This window comes from Chelon labrosus (genome assembly GCF_963514085.1).
Source record: "Chelon labrosus genome assembly, chromosome: 14".
Classification (NCBI taxonomy): domain Eukaryota; kingdom Metazoa; phylum Chordata; class Actinopteri; order Mugiliformes; family Mugilidae; genus Chelon; species Chelon labrosus.
In genome coordinates this window covers 19254135-19281737 of record NC_140347.1, presented here as the reverse complement: position 1 = coordinate 19281737, position 27603 = coordinate 19254135, and the positions used below count along the sequence as shown (strand labels likewise).

Below are 27603 nucleotides of genomic sequence, written 5' to 3'. Positions count from 1 at the left end.
GGCTTTGGTTGGTGTAAACCTTTACTAATTGCAATTAAAGAGTGTTATGAAAAGACAAGCATTCGTCTCGCTGTTGTCTTTATTTTACTGTGTTACTGAACATCAGAAGTTTCTGGTCGTTGGTGCTAATAAACCTTTTTTGGGTTTTTCAGTTTTCTTTTGTTTGGACTGAAATGTGGATTTTCTTTGACATGAGGGTTATGGTTAAGGTTATTGTTATTTTGTTTCCTGTTTTGGTCTCCCCCATGTCTGCATTTGGGTCCTGGGTCCCAACCACTTAACATAACACATCCACTCCTGTCTTGAAAAGAGAGTGTTGAACTTTGTAAGTGGGATCATCTTGGTCATTTTAAGCTCAAGCATCCAGACTTTGTAGCACCTATATTAATTAAATCACCAAGAAATAACTTTTTAGCTGACGGTAAGAAAATTATGACCCGCTACTGGTGTCTTACAATATGCGAAAACAAAATCCATATTCCCCATAGCCGATGGAAGGCAGAACACAGACAAAAAAAGGTAAGGCAAAGTGGAAAGAAATACAGACATCGTGAGGACAAACTTCTGACCTCAAAGTGTGAAGCATGTTGAAATAAAACACCAACTATAGATGTGACAACAGAAATGAAACACATGGCAAGGTAATGTGTGCAAGCCTTCTTCGTTATTATGCAGCCTGGTTTCATCTATCAGCGTATGAATAACACGATGTGGTTTTTCTGGATGAAGGACCATCTACCTGTCCTTCTCACCATCTTAAGACTGTAAAATGACATGCAACAAGCTTCAAATGTAGCATGGCCTGCAACATCTCCTACAAATGGCCTCTTTCATGACATGACATTGGTTGTATCTGTTAGTACTGTCTGCAGGTGTGTTACAGGGAACAGTGTCACAATAATGAACTCTTCTTCCTCTTTCTAAAAAAATCTTGGTGCGACAAAAATTAAAAGGAAAGAGAAATGAACATACTTTGCAAAAATGAGAGCAATAACCATCAATATCTGAAAGAAAGCACTAGAACTCACAGCTGCAGAGAGACACCAGTTCGTATTTCAGAATTATAGTTCAAGTTACTTTAACGTTATTAGAGCTAATCACTGATATATAGTTACCATAGATTAACTGGACCTAATTTTTGCTGACACGTATTTTAATTATGTTATTGCACAGTTTATTAAAGCTCCAAAAGTTAGGTGATAAACAGAAGTCTTCAATAATAGACATTTACGTGCATTTGAGCGCATTTAACTGACACCAGAATGAACCTCCTCACACAGATGGCTGGTTTTCTGACCCAATCCTGACGGAACTAGATCAACAGTTGATGCGTGGTTGAGCCTTCACTACCTCTTCCCTCGGGTGTGTCTTTGGTGTTGTGCGGTAGCATTGGCATCATTGCATTCACTGCTGACAGATGTTTTTACACAATACCTGTGACTTGACATCTAACTGTGCAGTTCCTTTCTATGGAAACCAAACTTAGCCCACAAACTCAGAGCTTATTCGATATACAGTCACCACCTGGATTTAACTAAGCAAACAGGTACCAGCCTCCTATTGGATAATTACTGCATGGGTGATTATCTTTCAGCTGGCAACAAGTTATTTAACCCCAACTAATGCAATGAGTAGCTTCTCATTTCTTAAACAACCATGTCTAAAGACACATCCCGTGGTCGTGGAAAAAGATGTTGGTCTGTTTGAGAAGGGTCAAATCATTGGCATGCATCAAGCAGAGAAAACATGCAAGGAGATTGTAGAATCTACTACAATTGGGTTACTGTCGTCTTCCAGGAAGAAATGTGGTCAGAAAAAAATCCTGATTGATCGTGATCGGTGATCACTTAAACGTTCGGTGAAATCATATCCAAGAAAAACAACAGTAGAACTCAGAGCTATGTTTAATAGTGAAAGTAAGAGCATTTCCACACGTACAATGTGAAGGGAACTCAAGGGATTGGGACTGAACAGCTGTGTAGCCTTAAGAAAACCACTAATCAGTGAGACTAACTGGGAGAAAAGGCTTCAGTTTGCTAGGGAGCATAAAGATTGGACTCTGGAGCAATGGAAGAAGGTCATGTGGTCTGATGAGTCCAGATTTACCCTGTTCCAGAGTGATGGGCACATCAGGGTGGGTGGGGGAGCCTGGTCTGGTCTAGGTGGGTAAATACAAATTGAATGCACCCACATTTTTGCTGCAGAACTTTATCCTGTTTTTCTATTGCTCTGAAGCTATGATACATAAGCTGCAGACGTGGGAAAATTGTTGCTTCATTCAGTTCTGTGGCTGCCACATGTAAGAAGCCGACCTGTCATTTGCCCACAGAACATGACTTTGCAGAGTGCATTGACTAATACCATGCCAACAAAAGAATGTGAATTCATCCCTGCCCTTATAAAAACACAAGAACCTCACAGCCTTCATGCACACCACCTGCTCATCTCTCAGCTGCTCCACTTTGACCTCTTGACTGGTGGCCAGGTAAAGATTGGCTTGCTACTTTACATAATGCTACATACTTGTTTGTTGATCATATTCTGAATTAATTACAAAACGTTAAACAAAAAGAGACCAAGCAGCATCACATTCATATCTGATCACTCAGCTCGTTGTGACAGAAGCCTTCTAACTTTAGACTCATCTGCAGAAAAGTATGGACTGAACTAATTTAACTATCGCACAAACAAGTTATTACACAACTGACAAAATGTTAAAATACAATGTGCATTGTGTTTAATTTATGGTTTAGAAATTGTTTTCTAAATGCTGCTGCTGTGATGTCTTTGCTTCTCATTTTCAGGATGAAGTTCACAGCAGTGTTCCTCGTGCTGTCCCTCGTCGTTCTCATGGCTGAGCCTGGGGAGGGTTTTTTTGGCCACCTTTTCAGAGGAATTTTCCGCGGTATCAGTCATTCATTTTATTGTGTTTTTTCGCAATAGTTAAATGCAAAATACACAAAATTTAAGTTATATGCAAAAGACTATGAAAATGTTACAACTTAAAAGTCTGCAGCGTGTTTTTCATGTTGCTAAATTATTTAAAATATGTGCTAGAGTTTATGTATTTTAAGTTAAAGGCTGGCTTCAGGTCATGTATTGTGATCTGCTGCAACAACTATAGTTTTGTGTTTATTATTATAATACAGTCATTTGAAATGTATTTATTTGCTACGCCAATTGTTTTATTGTTTTCTGTTTTTTTATTCAGCTGGCAAGGGAATCCACAGGTAAGGACTTCTCTCTACTGGATACATGAACAATTATTGAAGTTACAACAAAAAATGTAATCTCAGTAACAACTTTTAATTATGGCCTAAATTCTATCGACCAACCAGGTTGATCACTGGGAACAGACACCGGAGAGGGCATCGGAGGCGGTGGGGGGACCAGGAGCAGCTGGAGCAACAGGCGCAGTTGGAGAAACAGGCGCAGCTGGAGCAACAGGCGCAACTGGAGCAACAGGCGCAGCAGGAGCAGCTGGAGCAGGCGCAGCTGGAGCAACAGGCGCAGCAGGAGCAGCTGGAGCAGCTGGTCAAGCGTTCCTTCAAAAAACATCGTGAGAATTTTGCCTAGTCTTCTTGGCTCATGCTAATTTTGTTAACGCACACTGCCCGAGAAAATGAGAATGAAATGTCATTCTGCGAGTTTTTAAGGCTTTGATTGGTTGATCTAAACCTTTACTAATTGCAATTAAAGAGCATTCTGAAAAGACAAGCACTCGTCTCTCTGTTGTCTTTATTTTACTGTGTTACTGAACATCGGAAGTTTCTGATCGTTGGTAAAAAAAATATTTTTTTTTCCATTTACACATGTAATAACGTTTAGTGCTATCTAATACATGTATAAGCATCAGTTTAATACAACAAAGTGAATGAATAAACAATGAAATAAGAATATCAGTAATCAGACAATATCAGTGCTAATTAGGGATGCACCGATCCGACTTTTTCAGTCCCGATACCGATACCGATGCCTGGGCTTTGTATATCTGTCGATACCCGATACCGATCCGATACCATTGTTGAATTAATAATAAACTGCATACCTTCCACCTTATACCTTCCTTCCACCATGTAGAAGAAACTAAAGGCACCAGACTTTCCTAACTAAACATTACTTTCCTAACTAAGACAAAATAACATAGATGTAATGTATTGAATACTTATTTATTTGTTATTTAAAGAACAATTGTGCATCCAAATCGAAAATAGAATGTAATCAAATTTCTTAAAATAAATTTAAAAAGATAAACATTTACTTTGCAGACATTGCAAACAGCCGTCAAACTAGTTGGCGTGGCAAGCGTGAAATATCTCCACACAGCCGACTCTTTGGCTCGCTCCATGTTGCTTAAATGCTCCAACTCGTTCTTCTTCTTCTTCTGTTTAATGGCGGATCATATCTTCACGACATATAGACGGATTTCTTGGCAACGTCACAAGTGTTTGCGCGCGCAGACAGGGGGCAGAAAGACGTCTTTTCAGAGAGTGTTGATAACGGAGGAGGACTGAATCTTTGCGTGTTTCGTTTAGTAGTAGTAGTAGTACAGTCAAAATACCAAGGAGTTGTTGTGTTGGCTGCGCTAAAAGAGCCAGTGATGAGTGCCAGATGTTTAATATTCCTAGGGTTAATCATACTTTTGGAAAAAACCGGAGGAGGTTATGGCTTCAGGCAATAAAAAGGGCAGATTGGGGTCCAGATGGTGTTTTGTTTTAGAGCTATCTTAATTCTCTATCTATGAGTTTAAGTTAGCACTGCATACTCGTTCACGTTCATTCATGTTAAAGTTTAACAAAGTTGTAAACAAAAGACGTTGCGTTCAGTAAATCTGTTCGTAGCAGGCTAGCAGCTAGCGCTAGCTAACTGATATCACGTTTGCGAGTGCTAATGTTGTTATAGCATGCCGGTTGGATCATTACTTCGGAGATATCCCCTTTCAACTTAACTACAGGTTGTATTTTAATACTTAAAACACGAAATACGTAAACATTAGCCAACATATCTTAGCAAGTAGCCTGCACGTCAAATGACAAAGAGCTCGAAATCTACAAAAATGTAAATTCAGCTAAATGTTCAAGATATGTGAGCAAGCCAGGTAAGCTCTGTGACTAAAGAAAAACGAAGGGTTCTTAACTTTAATTTAAAAGTAAAATCGGGCTGTCCGATTGATGCCGCTGTTAAAATGGGCTACGTTTTACATTACTCGCCTAACATGATAATTAAAGCCATACATATACGGTAACATTGCAAAATTAAAGATGGACAAACAGATCCAACTAAAATCACGTTTTATTGAGTCTGCAGTTGTGCATTTATATACAAACAAAACAAAAAAGCTTCAATACTTAAGATTGTTGTCGTAGGGGACCAATAAGTCAGTCTGGCTTTCTGCCCCCTGGATGCGCGCGCACCCAGTAATGTTTGTAAACAGGAAACCCGTCTATACCGCCACCTACTGGACTACTACACAGGCTCTCCAACTCGTTCCAGCCGTTCCTGCATGCGACACACGTGCTGCTAACGAATGACGTAGGATCTGCTGCGACGGAGGGAAAAAAAAAAAAAAAAAACTGGATCGGCCCGTGGATCTGTTAATTTTTCCGATCCCCGATCCAGCTATTTTGTCAATATCGGGGCCGATATCCGATCCCAATATCGGATCGGTGCACCCCTAGTGCTAATATTTGTGTAAATAGAATAAACCTTTTTTGGGTTTTTCAGTTTTCTTGTTTGTGGCTTGTTTGGACTGAAATGTGGATTTTCCTTGACCTGAGAGTTATGGTTATGGTTATTGTTATTTTGCTTCCTGGTATGGCCTCCCCCGTGTCTGCATTTGGGTCCTGGGTCCCAACCACTTAACATAACACGTAATATAACATAACACGTCCACTCCTGTCCTAAAAAGAGACAATTACCTGCATGACACATGCTTGGAAGAGGAGAGTGAGGCGAGTGATATTCAGCTGATTGCTGTCTTAAGACTGTAAAATGACGTTCAACAAGCTTCAAATGTAGCATGGCCTGCAACATCTCCTACAAACGGCCTCTTCCATGACATCACATTGGTTTTAACAGTGCCACAATAATCAACTCTTCTTGTTTTTTTCTAAAAAAAAATAAATAAATAAATCTTGGTGCCACAAAAATTAAAAGGTAAGAGGACTTTGCAAACTTACTTTGCAAAAATGAGAGCAATTCTGTAACGAGCAATATCTGAAAGAAAGCACTAGAACTCACAGCTGCAGAGAGACACCAGTTAGTATTTCAGAATTAGAGTTCAAGTTACTTTCAAGTTATTGGAACTAATCACTGATACTGTATATAGTTACCATAGATTAACAGGATCTAATTTTTGCTGACACATTTTAATTGTTATTGCACAGTTTGTTAAAGCTGCAAAAGTTAGGTGATAAACAGAAGTCTTCAATAATAATAATAATAATACATTTTATTTAAAAGCGCTTTTCAAGATACTCAAAGACACTTTACATAAAAAGAACATCAAATTAGCAAAACAATGTGAAATATAACATCAAAAACACAATAAACTGAGCTAAACATTAAAAGCAATTTTAAAAAGGTGTGTTTTTGTCAGATTTGAAGGCAGGAAGGTCGGTACAGTCGCGGATGTGTTTGGGGAGAGAGTTCCAGAGGGAGGGGGCAGCTGCAGAGAAGGCTCTGTCGCCCCAGGTTCGATGCTTGGTCTTGAGTGGTGGAGTAAGGAGGTTTGCGTCACATGAACAGAGGCTGCGGGATGGATTGTGGCGACGGAGCAGGTCAGTGAGATAGGAGGGGGCCTGGTTATGGAGGGCTTTGTGTGTGAGGAGGAGGATTTTGAACTGAATACGCTGTGGAACTGGGAGCCAGTGGAGTTTCTGGAGGACAGGAGTGATGTGATCACGGGAGCGGGTGTGGGTGAGCAGATGTGCAGCAGAATTTTGGATGTACTGAAGTTTATTTAAAGTTTTGGATGGTGTGCCATAGAGGATGCTGTTGCAGTAGTCAATTCTGGAAGTGATGAAGGCGTGAATGAGGGTTTCAGCAGCAGAGAAGGAGAGTGATGGACGGAGTCGGGCAATGTTCTTGAGGTGGAAGAAGGCAGTTCTGGTGATTTGATTGATGTGATGATCAAAGGAGAGGTTACTGTCAAAGATGACTCCGAGGTTGCGACTGCTGGGGGATGGAGACAGGGTGGAGTTGTCGATGGTGAGGCGGAAACTGTCTGTGGTGTTGTCGAGGGATTTGGGGCCACTAATGATTCGGTCTGATTTGTCACAATTTAGTTTGAGGAAGTTGATCTGCATCCAGGATTTGATGTCAGCGAGGCAATTGGAGAGAGTGGAAAGAGTGGCGGGAGTGATGGAGTTGGTGGAGATATAAAGCTGGACGTCATCAGCATAACAGTGGAAATGGAGACAGTGGTGGTGAATGATGTTGCCAAGAGGGAGCAGGTAAAGTATGAAGAGGAGAGGACCAAGCACCGAACCCTGGGGGACACCTTGGGACAGAGGAACAGTGGAGGAGGTGCAGTTGTTGATGTGGATGAATTGTTGTCGGTCTGAGAGGTATGATTTGAGCCAGGAGAGTGCAGTGCCAGTGATGCCGAGGGAGGACTCAAGGCGGGAGAGGAGAATGGTGTGATTTATGGTGTCGAAAGCTGCAGTGAGGTCCAGGAGGATGAGGATGGTGAGGTGGCCGGAGTCTGCGGAGAGGAGGATGTCATTGGTGACTTTCAGGAGGGCTGTTTCGGTGCTGTGTTGGGAACGGAAACTGGATTGAAATGGTTCGAACAGGTCATTTGAGCAGAGGTGGGCTTTGAGTTGTGTGGCGACAATACGCTCCAGTATTTTGGACAGAAAGGGGAGATTGGAGATGGGCCGGAAGTTCGACAAGATGTCAGGGTTGAGTCCAGGTTTTTTGAGGATGGGGGTGATAGCAGCCAGTTTGAGTGAACGGGGGACTGAGCCAGACCTGAGGGAGGAGTTGATGATTTCTGTGATGAGTGTGGAGATGGCTAGTAAAGAGTCCTTAATGAGGTGAGATGGGATGGGATCCAGAACACATGTAGAGGTTTTCATGCCTATCATAATTTTGGGCAGCTCCCCTGGTTACACGGGGAAGAACTGAGACAGAGGCTGAGAGGTGAGGAGGGGAGGAGCAGGTGAGGGAGTGGGAGTGCAGGTCGTGGGGGCAGGAGAGGAGGACAAGTTGTTGTAAATGGTGTCGATTTTTGTTTGGAAGAATGAGAGAAAGGAGTTGCATTTGTCAGTGGTGAATGAGTTGGAGGTATCGTCGCTGGGCTTGAGGAGTTTATTTACTGTAGAAAACAGAGCCTTGGGGTTGGTGGAGCCAGAGTGAATGAGGTGAGAGTAGTAGGTGGATCGGGCAGTACTGAGAGCATCCTTGTACTGCTGAAGGTAATCTGTATAGGCTTGTAGATGGACAGTTAAACCGGTTTTCTTGTGAAGTCTTTCAAGCTGTCGTTTTTGTGATTTCATTTTGTGTAGTTCAGGAGTGTACCAGGGGGCGGAGTGGGTGAAGGAGACAGTTTTAGTTTTGATGGGGGCTAGCTGATTGAGACAGGAGGAGAGTGTTTCGTTGTAGAATTTGGTGAGGTCGGAGGGATTGTCAGTTAACGGAGGGGGGGAAGCAGATATTTTACGAGCAAGAGAGGCAGAAAGGGCTGAAGGGGAGATGGATTTGAGGTTTCTGAAAGATATTGTCCGTTTATCCTTAGCGGTGGGAATGGGGATGTCGATGTCCATGATGATTGCCAGGTGGTCGGAGATGTTGAGGTTGAAGCTGGAGAGGTGATGTAAGGTGAGACCAGTGGAGCAGACCAGGTCCAGGATGTGACCACCGCTGTGGGTGGCAAAGTTGACGTGTTGAGCGAAGTCGAAGCAGTGTAGCAGTTCCAGGAATTCAGTGGCAGATTTGCAGTCAGTGTCAATGTGGATGTTGAAGTCCCCCAGAAGAAGAACGGAAGGTGAGATGGCAGATAACTGGGTGAGGAAGTCAGAAAAGTCAGAGAGGGAGGAGGGGTTTGGTTTGGGAGGGCGGTAGATGATGGCAGTGACCAGAGGAGTGGGACCAGAGAGTTTGAAAGTGAGGTGTTCAAAGGAGCGAGCAGCAGGGATGGAGATGGTGGATGTTTTAATGTCCTTCCTGTAATAGACATTTACGTGCATTTGTGCGCATTTAACACCAGAATGAACCTCCTCACACGGATGGCTGGTTTTCTGACCCAATCCTGACGGAACTAGATGAACAGTTGATGCGTGGTTGAGCCTTCACTACCTCTTCCCTCGGGTGTGTCTTTGGTTTATATGGAAACCAAACATAGCCCACAAACTCAGAGCTTATTCGATATATATATACATATACATACACTGCCTGGCCAAAAGAAAAAAGTCGCCACCTGGATTTAACTAAGCAAACAGTTACCAGCCTCCTATTGGATAATTACTGCATGGGTGATTATCTTTCAGCCGGCAACAAGTTATTTAACCCCAACTGATGCAATGAGTAGCTTCTCATTTCTTAAACAATCATGTCTAAAGACACATCCCGTGGTCGTGGAAAAGATGTTAGTCTGTTTGAGAAGGGTCAAATCATTGGCATGCATCAAGCAGAGAAAACATCTAAGGAGATTGTAGAAACTACTGAAATCAGGTTAAGAACTGTCCAACGCATTATTAAAAACTGGAAGGAGAGTGGGGAACCATCGTCTTCCAGGAAGGAATGTGGTCGGAAAAAAATCCTGATTGATCGTGATCGGCGAACACTTTAACATATGGTGAAATCATATCCAAGAAAAACAACAGTAGAACTCAGGGCTATGTTTAATAGTGAAAGTAAGAGCATTTCCACACGTACAATGTGAAGGGAACTCAAGGGATTGGGACTGAACAGCTGTGTAGCCTTAAGAAAACCACTAATCAGTGAGACTAACTGGGAGAAAAGGCTTCAGTTTGCTAGGGAGCATAAAGATTGGACTCTGGAACAATGGAAGAAGGTCATGTGGTCTGATGAGTCCAGATTTACCCTGTTCCAGAGTGATGGGCACATCAGGGTGGGTGGGGGTGCCTGGTCTGGTCTTGGTGGGTAAATACAAATTGAACGCACCCACATTTTTGCTGCAGAACTTTATCCTATTTTTCTATTGCTTTGAAGCTATGATACATAAGCTGCAGGCATGGGAATATTGTTGCTTCATTCAGTTCTGCAGCTGCTACATGTTTAGTAAGAAGCTGACCTGTCATTTTTTCACAGAACATGACTTTGCAGAGTACATTGATTAATACGATGTTTCTGTATAGCGACTAAAGAATGCGAATTCATCCCTGCCCTTATAAAAACACAAGAACCTCACAGCCTTCATGCACACCACTTGCTCATCTCTCAGCTGCTCACTTTGACCTCTTGACTGGTGGCCAGGTAAAGATTGGCTTGCTACTTTACATAATGCAAGATACTTGTTTGTTGATCATATTCTGAATTAATTATGAAACATTACGCAAGCAACAATAAATCAACCCATCCTTCCCTACAAAAAGAGACCAAGCAGCATCACAGTCATATCTGATCACTCAGCTCGTTGTGACAGAAGCCTTCTAACTTTAGACTCATCTGCAGAAAAGTATGGATTGAACTAATTTAACTATCGCACGGACAAGTTGTTATACAACTGACAAAATGTTAAAATACAATGTGCATTATGTGTTTAATTTACGGTTTAATTATTTTTTTTCTAAATGCTGCTGCTGTGATGTCTTTGCTTCTCGTTTTCAGGATGAAGTTCACAGCAGTGTTCCTCGTGCTGTCCCTCGTCATTCTGATGACTGAGCCTGGGGAGGGTTATTTTCACCGCATCAGAAGACTTATCAGAGGTATCAGTCATTCATTTTATTATGTTTTTCACAATAGTTGAATGCAAAATACACAAAATTTAAGTTATATCCAAAAGACTATGAAAATGTTACAACTTAAAAGTCAGCAGCGTGTTTCTCATGTAGCTAAATTATTTAAAATATGTATTTTAAGTTAAAGGCTGGCATCAGGTCAGGTATTGTGAACTGCTGAAACAACTATATACATTTTTTTGTTATAATACAGTCATTTAAAACGTATTTATTTACTACCCCAATTAATTTATTGTTTTCTATTTTTTTTATTCAGCTGGCAGGGGAATCCACAGGTAAGGACTTCCCTCTACTGGATACATGAACAATTATTGAAGTTACAACAAAAAAATGTAATCTCAGTAACAAGTTTTACTTATGGCCTATCTATTGAACAACCAGGTTTGCCTCTGGGATCAGACGCTGGAGAGATCGTTGGAGGGAGCGGAGGGAGCGGAGGGAGCAGGGGCAGCAGGAGCAACAGGCGCAGCTGGAGCAACAGGCGCAGCTGGAGCAACAGGCGCAGCTGGAGCAACTGGCGCAACTGGCGCAACTGGAGCAGGCGCAGCTAGACAAACGTTCCTTCAAAAAACGTCGTGAGAATTTTGCCTAGTCTTCTTGGCTCGTGCTACTTCTGTCAACGCACACTGCTCAAGAAAATGAGAATGAAATGTCATTCTATGAGTTTTCAAGGCTTTGATTGGTTGACCTAAACCTTTACTAATTGCAATTAAAGAGCATTATGAAAAGACAAGCACTCGTCTCTCTGTTGTCTTTATTTTACTGTGTTACTGAACATCAGAGGTTTCTGATCGCTGGTCAAATTTAATTTCTTTTTCCGTTTACACATGTAATATCGTTTAGTGCTATCTAATACATGTATAAGCATCTACCAACCACACATAACACGTCCACTCCTGTCCTAAAAAGAGACAATTATCTGCAGATCTGACACATGCTTGGAAAAGGAGGGTGAGGCGAGTGATATTCAGCTGACTGCAGTCTTTAATCTAATCACGAGATGCCACTAAACCCTTCACACTGGTCCTTTGTGGTCGCTTATGTCAAATAATTTTGCACACCAATGAACGGCACCACCAACACATAATAAAACACCCTCCACAATGAGTGTTGAACTTTGTAAATGAGATTAAATCACCAAGAAATAACTTTTTAGCTGAAAATGATGACCCGCTACTGGTGTCTTACAATATGTGAAAACAAAATCCATATGCCCCGTAACCGATGGAAGGCAGAACACAACAGACAAAATAAGGTAAGGCAAAGTGGAAAGAGCTACAGACATCGTGAGGACCTCAAAGAGTGTAGCATGTCGAACTAAAACACAGACTATAGATGTGACAACAGAAATGAAACACATGGCGAGGTAATGTAGGTTAGCCTAGCCTTCCTTGTTGTGATGCAGCCTTTCATCTATCCTTGTATGAGTAACACATTGTGGTTTTGCTGGATGAAGGACCATCTACCTGTCCTTCTCACCGTCTTAAGACTGTAAAAGGACCAGTGTTGGGCACGTTGCACGTGAATTACTTCTTTCCCTGGCACTCAACGAAGATGGACGCATCTCTCTTTCTCTCCCCTCTCCCTTATCTTCCCTGCTTTGCTTCTCACGTCTCGTCCTGTCTTGTCTCAAACTTTGGGAGCCTCTCTCTGCATTGCTCTCCAAATTTAAAATCATGGAATTGGTCAACTGGTCTCTCAATGCAATTGACAGAATCTTCTCGACAAGAAGCTCGGGTTCGGGGGAACCTGTCTGCCCTGACAGAACGTTTGCCACTGGATACATGATGGACTCCTGGGAGAAATGGAGGGTCGTGTGCCTGGTGACTCTTTCCGTCGAGGACATCGAGGATTTTTACATATTCGGAACCATGATAACAGGCTATCTGCTGATTGGATTAGGCACTGCCCTGGTGTATCGGAAAATTAGGAAGACGGTGTCAGCAGTCCAAAGCCCCATGAAGCTGCCCGACATGATTGATGGAGTGAATGATTGACTGTTAGTGCTCAGACTGTGGGTATAAACCGCAACATGGAAAACACCTTGGAAAGAGCTATCAGCGCACTGACTGTGGTTATAAATCGCAACATGGAAAACATCTTGGAGAAGTTTTGGGCGAATGGATCGATTTGAAAACCAGAATGGACAAATAGAGTAAGACGTGTATTTTGAAATGTGACTACTCGCCCTCACCCAAACAATCATAATCCAGTCTGCATTCCGGCCCCTGAGCAGCACCAGCCTTGGTCATGGAACAACCCCCCAGGAGATCGCTGCAGTGAGACGCTCTGTCCTATTCCTCCCTCCCTTCCTTCACAGACACCTGTTGATGGTTGACTCCGTCTGGGACCCGATCAGGGTCGTCTCCATGGCAACCTGCTGTGTTATCGCGATGACATCCAGCGAACTGAGGCACTGACCGGGAGGCTAGACGAAGCGACTCTCCAGGCTTATGTACACACACGCACCCACGGACACTTACACGCATGCACATATGCAATACACCTTCCTACCCCCCAATCCCATGCCTTCGCCGCTTTCACCCCCCAGTGCGACAGGCGGGGTCCGAAGGCAGCGCCCTAGTTGGCTGCGGCCGGAGATGCCTGTCTGCGCTGGAACACCTCCACCCCCTTTTCCCCAGTCGGCCTGGTGCAAGTTGTTTTGAGTTTTTATGTTGTAAAGTGTGCTCATACGTGCTTATGTTGCTGAGGTTTTTTTTTCCCGGTCCCACACTGTACTCCCCCAGAGGAGTGTAGTCTGGGAGCTGCTTTTTTTCTCCTCCCCTCTCCTCTTGTTTTTCTTCCCCTTTTCCTCCCCCCACTATTGTAATTTCCCCATTGCGGGATTAATAAAGGTTTCATTCATTCAACTAGTTACCAAGTAACTATTGCGTTACTTTTTTAAAAAAAAAATATGTTTACATACGTCTAAGAATTAGATTTTTTTCCGAGGGTAATGTACACTTCACATGTACGTTCTTGCCTTTTACCTCGATGAGGTTAAAGTAGTGCCTATACTTCCACCTTGAAAACGGCAACTTTACCTCTGAATGCTCCGAACTCGCCATTGCTGCAGGTTATCTCTGATCGCTTGTGTGACACTGCTATGCACGCCTGTCCAACTGAACACTGCCCTGTCGCTGATTGGCTTACCATGAAATCTTACCCTACATTAGCCAATCATCAACACTTATGCGGTTACCCCCCGGCCCACCCAGAGGGGGAAAAAAAACACCTTTGCAGCTCTTGTGGCTGGCTGACAGCGCAATTAACGCACCACATTTCAGTGTCGTAACGGTAACAGCGTTGTAACGAAGAAAATAGTAATTAATTAGATTACTCGTTACTGAAAAAAATAATGCCGTTACAAACGCCATTATTCCCGTCACCGAAAATGACATGCAGCCACCTTCAAATGTAGCATGGCCTGCAACATCTCCTACAAACGGCCTCTTCCGTGACATCACATTGGTTTTATCTGTTAGTACTGACTGCAGGTGTGTTACAGGGAACAGTGTCACAATAATGAACTCTTACTTTGCAAAAATGAGAGCAATTCTATAACGATCAATATCTCAAAGAAAGCACTAGAACTCACAGCTGCAGAGAGACACAAGTTTGTATTTCAGAATTATAGTTCAAATTACTTTCAAATTATTGGTGCTAATCACTGATATATACACTATATTACCAAAAGTATTCGCTCACCCATTCAAATGATCAGAATCAGGTGTTCTAATCACTTGGCCTGGCCCCAGGTGTATAAATTCAAGCACTCAGGCATGCAGACTGTGAAACAAGACATTTGTGAAAGAATGGGCCGCTCTCAGGAGCTCAGTGAATTCCAGCGTGGAACTGTCATAGGATGCCACTTGTGCAACAAATCCAGTCGTGAAATTTCCTCGCTCCTAAATATTCCACAGTCAACTGTCAGCTCTATTATAACAAAATGGAAGCGTTTGGGAAAAACAGCAACTCAGCCACGAAGTGGTAGGCCACGTAAAGTGACGGAGAGGGGTCAGCGGATGCTGAAGCGCATAGTGCAAAGAGGTCGCCGACTTTCTGCACAGTCAATTGCTACAGAGCTACAAACTTCATGTGACCTTCAGATTAGCCCAAGTACAGTACGCAGAGAGCTTCATGGAATGGGTTTCCATGGCCGAGCAGCTGCAGCCAAGCCACACATCACCAAGTGCAATGCAAGGCGTCGGATGCAATGGTGTAAAGCACGCCGCCACTGGCCTCTAGAGCAGTGGAGACGCGTTCTCTGGAGTGATGAATCACGCTTTTCCATCTGGCAATCTGATGGACGAGTCTGGGTTTGGAGGTTGCCAGGAGAACGGTACATTTCAGATTGCATTGTGCCAACTGTGAAATTTGGTGGAGGAGGAATTATGGTATGGGGTTGTTTTTCAGGAGCTGGGCTTGGCCCCTTAGTTCCAGTGAAAGGAACATTGAATGCTTCAGGATACCAAAACATTTTGGACAATTCCATGCTCCCAACCTTGTGGGAACAGTTTGGAGCGGGCCCCTTCCTCTTCCAACATGACTGTGCACCAGTGCACAAAGCAAGGTCCATAAAGACGTGGATGACAGAGTCTGGTGTGGATGAACTTGACTGGCCTGCACAGAGTCCTGACCTGAACCCGATAGAACACCTTTGGGATGAATTAGAGCGGAGACTGAGAGCCAGGCCTTCTCGACCAACATCAGTGTGTGACCTCACCAATGCGCTTTTGGAAGAATGGTCAAAAATTCCTATAAACACTCTCCTCAACCTTGTGGACAGTCTTCCCAGAAGAGTTGAAGCTGTAATAGCTGCAAAAGGTGGACCGACATCATATTGAATTCTATGAGTTAGGAATGGGATGGCACTTCAGTTCATAGAATGAGTAAAGGCAGGTGAGCGAATACTTTTGGTAATATAGTGTAGTTACCATAGATTAACTGGATGTATTTTTTGCTGACACGCATTTGTTGGGACCTGAACCTGGTGGTGAGCTGTGGAAACTCGCCATGCATAATCAAGCAGAGGTTGCGCTAGACTTTTTCGTTGTCAGCCATTTTGACTGACAGGGTCATAAAAATTCCGTCATAATCTATTTTGACCTGTCACTTCAATACCATAGGGTTGAAGTGCTTCGGTGGAATGCAAATTCCATTTTGATAGCAGTTAGCTTCATAGACATAGACATATATACATATTATTGTATATTGTATATATGTCTATGGCAGAGGTTGCGCTACACTTTTTTGTTGTCGGTCATTTTGACTGATAAGATCATAAAAATTCCGTCATAATCTATTTTTATCCGTCACTTTAATTTTTTAAATGATAATAAAGACATATTCAATAGCATTTAATTTTCATTAAAGTTTCATTAACTTTAAGTACTTTTTTCAGAACAGTATTGACTTTAAATGGTAAAAAAAAAAAAAAAAAAAAAAAAAGGTTCGGCTGCCAACACATCTTGTCCATACTCGGAATGGGACTGCTAGCGTAAACAGCTCTTAGACGGTACCGTAGGGTTGAAGCTATACAGTCAATGAGTTGAAGTGCTTCGGTGGTATGCAAATTCCATTTTGGTAGCCGTTAGCTGCATAGACATATATACATATATATTGTATATATGGTCTATGGCAGGGGTGTCAAACTGATCCATGAAAGGGCCGCTGTGGCTGCAGGGTTTCATTCCAACCATGCAGCACCTGTGCAGAGGGTGTGGCTGGCAAGTTTTTGTTCCAATCAAGCAAGAGGACACCTGAAATGACTGCGTGAAGGCAGTTCAGTTGATTGATTGAGCCAAGTCAGGTGTGCTGCTGCATGGTTGGAATGAAAACCTGCAGCCACAGCGGCCCTTTCACGGATCAGTTTGACACCTGTGGTCTATGGTCTATGGTTAACCAGCTCTGACGTGTGTATCAGTGTAATCAGCGTACCAGGAAATCGTGCTCCGACAAACGTTCTGCGATGTTTGGAACGCAAACTGCGATGAGAGACAAGAGCCAATTAATAATGTCACTCGCCACCAAGTGGTCAGGGGTGTGAATTGCAATCTCTCAAAATGACGGACAGCCTTCAGATTTTTCGGTCACATTTAAAAAAAAAAAAAACGGTTAATGATGGAAAATACTCGGTTAATGCAACCCCTGGTCTATGGTCTATGGTTAGCCGAGCTCTGACGTGTGCATCAGTGTAATCGGTGTACCAGGAAATCGTGCACCGACAAAAGTTCTGCGATGTTTGGAACGCAAACTGCGATGAGAGACAAGAATTTTTTTTAAAAAAACAGTCAATGACGGAAAATATTCGGTTAACGCGACCCCTGTAATCAAGTTAACCACATGGCTGTCTTTGTTTTGGAAACAAAGAAAAGCACTGGAAACTTCCAGTCCCACAATTCTCCAGGTGTGAAAACTGACCCAGCAGTTCACTGGCTGACAGTGGCATGTGACCTCTGAGGTCATCAGGTCATATAAAATGCTCTGTTTGGCCTGTTCTTTCTCTTCCACCTCTCTTCTCCTCCACTCCTTTCCACACCTCCCCAGCTGCTCAGCTGCAGCTGGCTGCCTCAGATAGTCTGCTAACAAAGAGCAGCTACCCCAGGCCTGTTCTCCTTACAGCAGCGAAGCGAGATCCTGCTTGAGGAATCTGCACCAGCTCTTTTAGCCAACAAACAGAAGGTTTGCAGGCTAAACCTTTCCCAGCTCGGCCCTTCCATCAGAAACCCACCAGCTACAGGAGCATCACACCAAAAATTGACTTTTCCACCAAAACTGGTAGTATGACCTGGGCCTAGTTGCGCTAAGCTAAGCATAGAACTAGAAACATTGATTTGACGTGATATTTGTTTTAATGAGTTGTTGTGATCGTAAGGTTATAGTATAGTGATTTGATGTTAGTTTAGGTTATGCAACACACAGACTCAGGGTCTCTTGCATGCTAACTAACCATTCTTCCTTTAACCTGGCACCTCATAAAACTCTTATCACAGTCCACATATACACTAGTCAGCACATGGTCTGAGTGTCCCTACTCAGCAGCCATCTTGTTTTCTCTTTGTTCAAAGCCTCAAGGCCCCAGCGGCCATTTTGACACACCCACCCACACACACCTGTATAAAGTACACTGTAGTTAGATCTTAGATCAGGGATGGGCAACTTAAATGATGGAGGGGGCAACAGTTTCTCATCGACACTTCCTGAGGGCCACATAGGACCGCGCACTTAACCAGATATGATAAAACTGCAATTTTAAATATCTTTGTGTGTGTATAATTAGATTATATATATATATAATTATATATAATTAACAGCCACCCCACATAGGGAGCAGGACGTAACTCCTGCCAAGTGCGGTGGCTGCGATAGACCCTATCGTTTAAAGACATATATATGTGTGTGTTTATTGAAGCAAACAAAAAATAAGCACTTACTGTGATTTGTTTTTTAAATTAATTTGTGAATTTTTACACTAAGAAAGAGTTTAACATTTTCCCTGTATACCCACTCTACCTTGCCACTACCAGCAGTGGGCACTGGTAAAAAGTCGCTGTTTGCGTACTTTTGATTTAAGTTCCGCTACGATAGCAGCCCTTGCAGCTTCAGCATACTTCTCGTATTTTGCTTTGTGCAACGTGTTGTAGCGGCGACTTAAATTGAAATCTTTCATGGCAAATAGCGTCTCTAAGCAGACTAAGCACATAGGTTTGCCTTTACATTCTGTGAACAGATAATCTTCTTTCACCTGAAAGACACGATTTTCTCGATCAAGCTTTCTCTCTCCTCCGCTCTTAGCCACGGATCAACGTCTCTTCTTCACTGGTAGAGAAGACCCAGTGGAAGCATGTGCGAGGTGGCGTCTGCATTGGAGGCACCAACTAGTGGCCAACTGTGTCATTACAACGGATTCAGTGCCACAGAGGATACAGTTTTATAATTTTCAAAAATTAATCTAAGGGCCACGTCGAGTGAGGTCGCAGGCCGCATACGGCCCGCGGGCCGCCAGTTGCCCATCCCTGAGGTAGATCATATGTTTTTACTTTTATTCTTGTTAATAAAGGTCTTTTAAACATATGTTGTCTGTTTAATGTTGAACAAGAGTGAATATTGCCAACCTCTACACTGTCAAGAACTCCAAATTCCTTCACCTTAACTAGTTGTTAATGTGGTAATTTTGGATATAGTTATTAAGTTAATTATTAATCAGAAATCCAAATTGACAATTTAGTAAATACTGTGAGACTGATTTGATTAATTGGCTATCTTTTCCCTTCTCAGAAGTGTGGTGCCCTGAGGTGATCTAGTAATTCAGATCCAATGATTTAATAATAAATACTTATTTTTGATAATTATTAATTATTTATGACAGCCAAACCCCAATATTGAGTGCCTTAGTACACAGGCCCAACACATTTTAATTATGTCATTGCACGGTTTATTAAAGCTGCAAAAGTTAGGTGATAACAGGACATTGATCGGAGACTTTGTAGAGTAGTCCCAGACACACCACCTACTCCTGAATGTCGACAAGATCAAGGAGCTGGTCATTGACTTCAGGAGGAAGAGGACACCAGCAGAGCCCATCACCATCCAGGGCCTGGATCCACATGAACAGCAGACTGGACTGGAGGGACAACAGTGATGCTGTGTATAAGATTGGACTGAGTAGACTCTACTTCCTGAGGAAGCTTAGGTCTTTTAACGTATGCAGCAAGTTGCTGAAGATGTTCTACCAGTCTGTTGTTGCGAGTGCCCTGTACTTTGCTGTGGTTTGTTGGGGGAGCAGCGCCAGCAAAAAGGACATAAGTAGGATCGACAAATTGATCCGAAAGGCTGATCATGTCATTGGCAGTGAGTTGGAGACGTTTGTCTCAGTGAGGGACAGGAGGACACTAGACAAACCGCTATCCATCATGGACAATCTGTCACATCCACTACACCAGACAATAGGGACAATGGAGGTCATTCTCAAACAGACTGATCCAGCTCTGCTCCCACACTGAACGCTACAGGACGTCATTCATACCATTCTAAGTCCAGCTGTACAACAACTCACCTTTCTGTAACAGATAACTCCCATGTTATTCATGTTAATGGACACTATTGCACCTTACTATCATCCCTGTGTATATAATATATTCTTCCGTCTCTGTTTCTTGTACATTTGTCCATATGTTAATATGCTAATTTGTACATTTTTGCTTATACAATTTTTATTTTATTTTATTTAATCTTTCTTTTATATGTGGTTCTTAAGAGTGTTTTTTTTTTTTATGTGCAACATCGCTACTGTGAACAAGCAATTTTCCTTGTGGATGAATAAAGTTTATCTAAGTCTACACAGAAAAAGTACAGGCAACTACACTGATTATCATGTTGGACTGTGAGATACAGTATGCACCTGGCAGAAATTAAAATCTTTAAACTGGAGTGGAAACAGAAAATTCTAATCCATGCATAGTGCTTTTACTTCAGATAAAATGAGAGTTAAATCATAGACACTTTTCCAGGTTTGCTCAACCTAAACCGTCCAGCCAGTGGTGCACATATATTAACTGCAGACATCTTCAATAATAGACATTTATGTGCATTTGAGTGCATTTAACTGACACCAGAATGAACTTTCTCACGCAGATCGCTGGTTTTCTGACCCAATCCTGGCGGAACTAGATGAACAGTTGATGCGTGGTTGAGCCTTCACTACCTCTTCCCTCGGGTGTGTCTTGGGTGTTGTGCAGTAGCGTTGGAGTCATTGCATTCACTGCTGACAGATGTTTTTACACAATAGCTGTGACTTGACATCTAACTGTGCAGTTCCTTTCTATGGAAACCAAACAAACTCAGAGCTTATTCGATATATATTATATACATATACATACACTGCCTGGCCAAAAGAAAAAAGTCGCCACCTGGATTTAACTAAGCAAACAGGTACCAGCCTCCTATTGGATAATTACTGCATGGGTGATTATCTTTCAGCTGGCAACAAGTTATTTAACCCCAACTGATGTAATGAGTAGCTTCTCATTTCTTAAACAACCATGTCTAAAGACACATCCTGTGGTCGTGGAAAAGATGTTAGTCTGTTTGAGAAGGGTCAAATCATTGGCATGCGTCAAGCAGAGAAAACATCTAAGGAGATTGTAGAAACTACTGAAATCAGGTTAAGAACTGTCCAATGCATTATTAAAAACTGGAAGGATAGTAGGAACCATCGTCTTTGAGGAAGAAATGTGGTCGGAAAAAAATCCTGATTGATCAAGATCTGCGAACACTTTAACATTTGGTGAAATCAAATCAAAGAAAGACAACAGTAGAACTCAGGGGTATGTTTAATAATGAAAATCAGAGCATTTCCACACTTACAATGTGATGGGAACTCAAAGGATTGGGACTGAACAGCTGTGTAGCCTTAAGAAAACCACTAATCAGTGAGACTAACTGGGAGAAAAGGCTTCCGTTTGCTAGGGAGCATAAAGATTGGACTCTGGAGCAATGGAAGAAGGTCATGTGGTCTGATGAGTCCAGATATACCCTGTTCCAGAGTGATGGGCACATCAGGGTGGGTGGGGGTGCCTGGTCTGGTCCAGGTGGGTAAATAAATATTGAACGCACCCACATTTTTGCTGCAGAACTTTATCCTGTTTTTCTATTGCTCTGAAGCAACGATACATAAGCTGCAGGCATGGGAATATTGTTGCTTCATTCAGTTCTGCAGCTGCTACATGTTTAGTAAGAAGGTGACCTGTCATTTTTTCACAGAACATGACTTTGCAGAGTACATTGACTAATCCCTGCCCTTATAAAAACACAAGAACCTCACAGCCTTCGTGCACACCGCTTGCTCATCTCTCAGCTGCTCACTTTGACCTCTTGACTGGTGGCCAGGTAAAGGTTGGCTTGCTACTTTACAAACTGCTGGATACTTGTTTGTTGATCATATTCTGAATTAATTATGAAACGTTACGCAAGCAGCATTAAAGGAAGTCATCCTTCCCTACAAAAAGAGACCAAGCAGCATCACAGTCATATCTGATCACTCAGCTCGTTGTGATAGAAGCCTTCTAACTTTAGACTCATCTGCAGAAAAGTATGGATTGAACTAATTTAACTATCGCACGGACAAGTTGTTATACAACTGACAAAATGTTAAAATACAATGTGCATTATGTGTTTAATTTACGGTTTAGAAATTGTTTTCTAAATGCTGCTGCTGTGATGTCTTTGCTTCTCATTTTCAGGATGAAGTTCACAGCAGTGTTCCTTGTGCTGTCCCTCGTCATTCTCATGGCTGAGCCTGGGGAGGGTTTTATTCACCACATTTTCAGAGGAATTGTCAGCGGTATCAGTCATTCATTTTATTGTGTTTTTTCGCAACAGTTGAATGCAAAATACACAAAATTTAAGTTATATGCAAAAGACTATGAAAATGTTACAACTTAAAAGTCAGCAGCGTGTTTTTCATGCAGCTAAATTATTTAAAATATGTGCTAAAGTTTATGTATTTGTGCTGGCATCAGGTCATGTATTGTGAACTGCTGCAACAACTATAGTTTTGTGTTTATTATTATAATACAGTCATTTAAAATGTATTTATTTGCTACCCCAATTGTTTCATTGTTTTCTATTTTTTTTATTCAGCTGGCAGGGGAATCCACAGGTAAGGACTTCTCTCTACTGGATACATGAACAATTACTGAAGTTACAACAAAAAATGTAATCTCGGTAACAACTTTTAATTATGGCCTAAATTCTATCAACCGACCAGGTTAATCACTGGGATCAGGAGGCGGTGGGGGGAGCAGAAACAGCTGGAGCAACAGGCGCAGTTGGAGCAACAGGCGCAGCTGGAGCAACAGGCGCAGCAGGAGCAGCTGGAGCAGCTGGAGCAACAGGCGCAGCAGGAGCAGCAGGAGCAGCTGGTCAAACGTTCCTTCAAAAAACATCGTGAGAATTTTGCCTAGTCTTCTTGGCTCGTACTAGTTTTGTTAACGCACACTGCTCGAGAAAATGAGAATGAAATGTTATTCTGCGAGTTTTTAAGGCTTTGATTTGTTGGCCTAAACCTTTACTAATTGCAATTAAAGAGCATTCTGAAAAGACAAGCACTCGTCTCTCTGTTGTCTTGATTTTACTGTGTTACTGAACATCGGAGGTTTCTGATCGTATATCATCCTGCCTCCTGTTCCTGTTCCGGCTCCGAGGGTCGGCTCATGTCCTGCTCCAGTGCTGCCTCCTGTCCCTGTCCCGGCTCCTGCTCCTGTTCTCGAGTTGGCCCGGACCCCGATTCCTGCTCCTGTTCCTGCCCCTGTTCCCGAGGTGGCTCGGACCCCAGCTTCTGCCCCTGTTTGTTAAGTTCTTGGTTTTCATAGTCATGGTTAGTGTTTAGTTTTTTCTGTTCTGTTTCCTGTTTTATTAAGTTCTCGATTTCCTGTTTGTCTTACCTCATGCCTTTTTTGTCCCTTTGATTAGATCATTGGTTTCACCTTGTCTCTTGATTTGCTTCACCTGTGTCTCGTCATCCCGGTTCCTCATGTGTATATATAGCCCTCCCTTCCCCTTTGTCGCGTCATACTGCTCGTTTACCATGTTTCATGTCAGTTTGTTCATGTTCCATGCCACAGATTTTTTCATGCCTCGTTTTAGTTTTGATAGTGTTTTTGACTTTTGACTGTTTTTTGGAAATCCTGCATTGTCAGCAGCACCCTTGGTTTTTGTAAGTTTGTTTCTTTTTTTGTTAATTAAAATCCTTTTTTCGCCTACTCCTGCCTCCTTCAAGTCCTGCATTTGGGTCCTAAATCTCAACCCTCACAACCCCTACTTGACATCCATCTGCTGAACATTTTAAGTCCTTCAGGGTAGTCACAGATGTCTTGGTGGCCACCCTGACTAGTCTCCTTCTTGCACAGTCAGTCACTTTGTAGGCACAGCCTACCCTCAGCAGATGGGAGGAGTTGTGGAGCAGTGGTTGGAGAAGCAGGTGCACATGTTCCTTCCATGTTTTAACAATGGATTTAACTGAACTCAAGTATGTTCAGTGACTTGAATCTTTTCTGTCCATCCCCTGACTTGTACTTTTAAACAACCTTTTCTATGAGTTGCTTGGGGTGTTCTTTTATCTTCATGGTGTAATTGTAGCCAGGAATACTGATTTACCAGTGAGAAGACGTTCCAGACACAGGTGTCTTTATACTACAGACAACCTGAGACACATTTACTGCACTCAGGTCATCTCTGTTTCATAAAATGTGAAACTACAAGCATGCTTCGAAAGGAGATGAATATATATGCAATCCCTTATTGACATTACTTCGTAGGCACTGCACATAGTTACCTAATGAGAGCTTAAGTTAACTTAACTTTACTTAAAGATAGGTTGTTTGAAGTCATTGTGCAGGTGTAATTGTAGTCTTTCTGTACAAATAATTGAAGATGAAGAGGATGCTTCCCTTTCTCTGATCAGATATTTTAGACACTAATGTATATGTGAGGTTTAGTGTTTATGTAAGTTAAAGGCAGGTATTGTCAACTGCTGCAACAACTATAGTTTTGTTTTTATTATTGGGGTGGGACTTTAACACGTTAATTACGATTAATTAATCACAGAAAAAATAACACGTTAAATAAACAAAAGCACGTTGCTAGGACTGATGGAAGGCAAATTTTATTTAAAAAAAAAACTACCCGATGGAAGCCTTGATAAAAGCGGAGTTTTGTGCAAATTGTGCAAAAACAAGAGTTTGCATGCCACTGAAGGAGTTCAACCCTACGGTACCATCTACATGCAAAGCATGTTGCAATGAGCACAGAAACCGCCGGAGCTGTCGGCAGCCCAAACTTTTTTTTTTTTTTTAACCATTTAAAGTCAATACTGTTCTGAAAAAGTACTTAAAGTACTTAAAATGGCACTTTAACTTTAGGTTTGTTCAGTTTTGGCCAGGGATATTTTCATTCTTTTTCTACAGTTTTGAACTGAAATGCAATTAAATGCATTATTCCAGACTTTAAAAGAGCTTGAGTTTACAATATTCATGTCTGGGTCTATTATTTGATTGAGTCGTCCACTAAAATCCATTTAAATTAAAAAAATGTTGCTTTTTGGGGCAAATATTGTTATGTGATTAATCGAGATTAATTAATTACAAAGCCTCTAATTACTTAGATTATTTTTTTAAATTACAGTAATTTAAAACGTATTTATTTACTACCCTAATTGTTTTATTGTTTTCTATTTCTTTCAGACAAGGCAATCCACGGGTAAGGACTTCTCTCTATTGGATAAATGAACAATTATTGAAGTTACAACAAAAAATGTAATCTCGGTAACAACTTTTAATTATGGTCTAAATTCTAGAAGACCCTGGCATGTCCACATGCCCAGGCGCGGGCAAGAACAGCTGGAGCAACAGGCACAGCTGGAGCAGCAGGGGCAGCTGGACAGACGCTCCTTCAAAACACATCGGGAGAATTTTGACTAGTCTTCTTCGCTCGTGCTACTTTTGTTAGCAGACACTGCTCAAGAAAATGAAAATAAAATGTCTGGGAGTTTTTAAGGCTTTGATTGGTTGACCTAAACCTTTACTAATTGCAATTAAAAAGCATTTTGAAAAGACAAGCACTCGTCTCTCTGTTTTTTATTTTACTGTGTTACTGAACATTGGTATTTTTATTTTTTTCCATTTACACGTGTAATAACATTTAGTGCTATTTAATATATGTATAAGCATCACTTTAACACAACAAAGTGAATGAATATACAATGAAATAAGAATATCAGTAATCAGACAATATTGGTGCTAACATTTATTGTAAAGAAAATAAACCCTTTTTAGGTTTTTCAGTTTTCTTTTGTTTGGACTGAAATGTGGATTTTCTTTGACCTGAGGGTTATGGTTATGGTTATTGTTTTTTGTTTTCCTGTTTTGGCCTCCCCCGTGTCTGCATTTGGGTCCTGGGTCCCAACCACTTAACATAACACGTCCACTCCTGTCCTAAAAAGAGACAATTATCTGCAGATCTGACACATGCTTGGAAGAGGAGGGTGAGGCGAGTGATATTCAGCTGATTACTGTCTTTAATCTAATCACGAGATGCCACTAAACCCTTCACACTGGTCCTTTGTGGTCGCTTATGTCAAATGATTTTGCACACCAATGAACGGCACCACCAACACATAATAAAACACCCTCCACAATGAGTGTTGAACTTTGTAAGTGAGATTAGCTTGGTCATTTTAAGGTCAAGCATCCGGACTTTTTAGCACTTAATTAAATCACCAAGAAATAACCTTTTAGCTGACGGTAAGAAAATGATGACCCGCTAGTGGTGTCTTACAATATGTGAAACAAAATCCATATTCCCCACAACAGACAAAATAAGGTAAGGCAAAGTAAAGTTTCAAAGAAGCTTGGCATGGAAAGAAATACAGACATCGTGAGGACAAACTTCTGACCTCAAAGAGTGAAGCATGTCGAAATAAAACACCGACTATAGATGTGACAACAGAAATGAAACACATGGCAAGGTAATGTAGAAGGGGTGGTTAGCCTAGCCTTCCTCGTTGTTATGCAGCCTGGTTTCATCTATCAGCGTATGAATAACACAATGTGGTTTTTCTGGATGAAGGACCATCTACCTGTCCTTCTCACCATCTTAAGACTGTAAAATGACATGCAACAAGCTTCAAATGTAGCATGGCCTGCAACATCTCCTACAAACGGCCTCTTTCATGACATGACCTTGGTTTTATCTGTTAGCACTGACTGCAGGTGTGTCACAGGGAACAGTGTCACAATAATTAACTCTTCTTCCTCTTTCAAAAAAAATCTTTGTGCGACAAAAATCTAAAGGAAAGAGGAATGAACTTACTTTGCAAAAATGAGAGCAATAACGATCAATATCTGAAAGTAAGCACTAGAACTCACAGCTGCAGAGAGACACCAGTTTGTATTTCGCAATTATGGTTCAAGTTACTTTCAAGTTATTGGAGCTAATCACTGATATATAGTTACCATAGATTAACTGGATCTAATTTTTGCTGACACGCATTTTAATTATGTTATTGCACCGTTTATTTAAGCTGCAAAAGTTAGGTGATAAACAGAAAATGTACAGGCAACTACACTGATTATCACGTTGGACTGTGACATACAGTATGTACCTGGTAGACATAAAGATGGGTAAACTGGAGTGGAAACAGAAAACTGTAATCGATGCATAGTGCTTTTACTTCAGATAAAATAAGAGTTAAATCATAGACACTTTTCTAGCTCTGCTCAACCTAAACCATCTTGTTCCACTCAGTGGTGCACATACATTAACTGCAGACATCTTCAAAATTAGACAATTACGTGCATTTGAGCGCATTTAACTGACACCAGAATGAACTTCCTCACGCAGATCGCCGGTTTTCTGACCCAATCCTGACGGAACTAGATGAATTAAACAGTTGACGTGTGGTTGAGCCTTCACTACCTCTTCCCTCGGGTGTGGCTGTACTGTGTATCAGCTTATTGGTCTCGTTAGTGCAGCATTGCACTAACACTTGTTGTTAGTGCAGCATTCACATCCACTAGTAGCTCTTCTGAGGGTACTTCACAAGTTAGTGTCGGTATTTGTCTGGGGTTCCAGGTTTCTATTTGGGCCATGATCTTTGTACTCCCTGAATACATATGAG

General features: G+C 41.8%; 2 protein-coding genes across 3 annotated transcripts in view; one reads left to right on the top strand and one right to left on the bottom strand.

Moving 5' to 3' along the window:
- The window catches only part of LOC311499619 (exostosin-1), a gene marked incomplete at its 5' end in the record, with an annotated part of 291053 nt that overhangs the window by 113870 nt on the left and 149580 nt on the right, over positions 1-27603 (bottom strand). The gene's annotated exons all lie outside the window — the stretch shown is intronic.
- LOC311499135 (uncharacterized protein) lies at positions 2411-3717 on the top strand. Its single transcript, XM_084560008.1, has 4 exons — positions 2411-2485; positions 2805-2905; positions 3212-3230; positions 3339-3717. Exons 2-4 carry the CDS (start codon positions 2806-2808, stop codon positions 3574-3576), a joined length of 357 nt encoding a protein of 118 aa, XP_084416134.1. The 5' UTR covers positions 2411-2485; position 2805; the 3' UTR covers positions 3577-3717.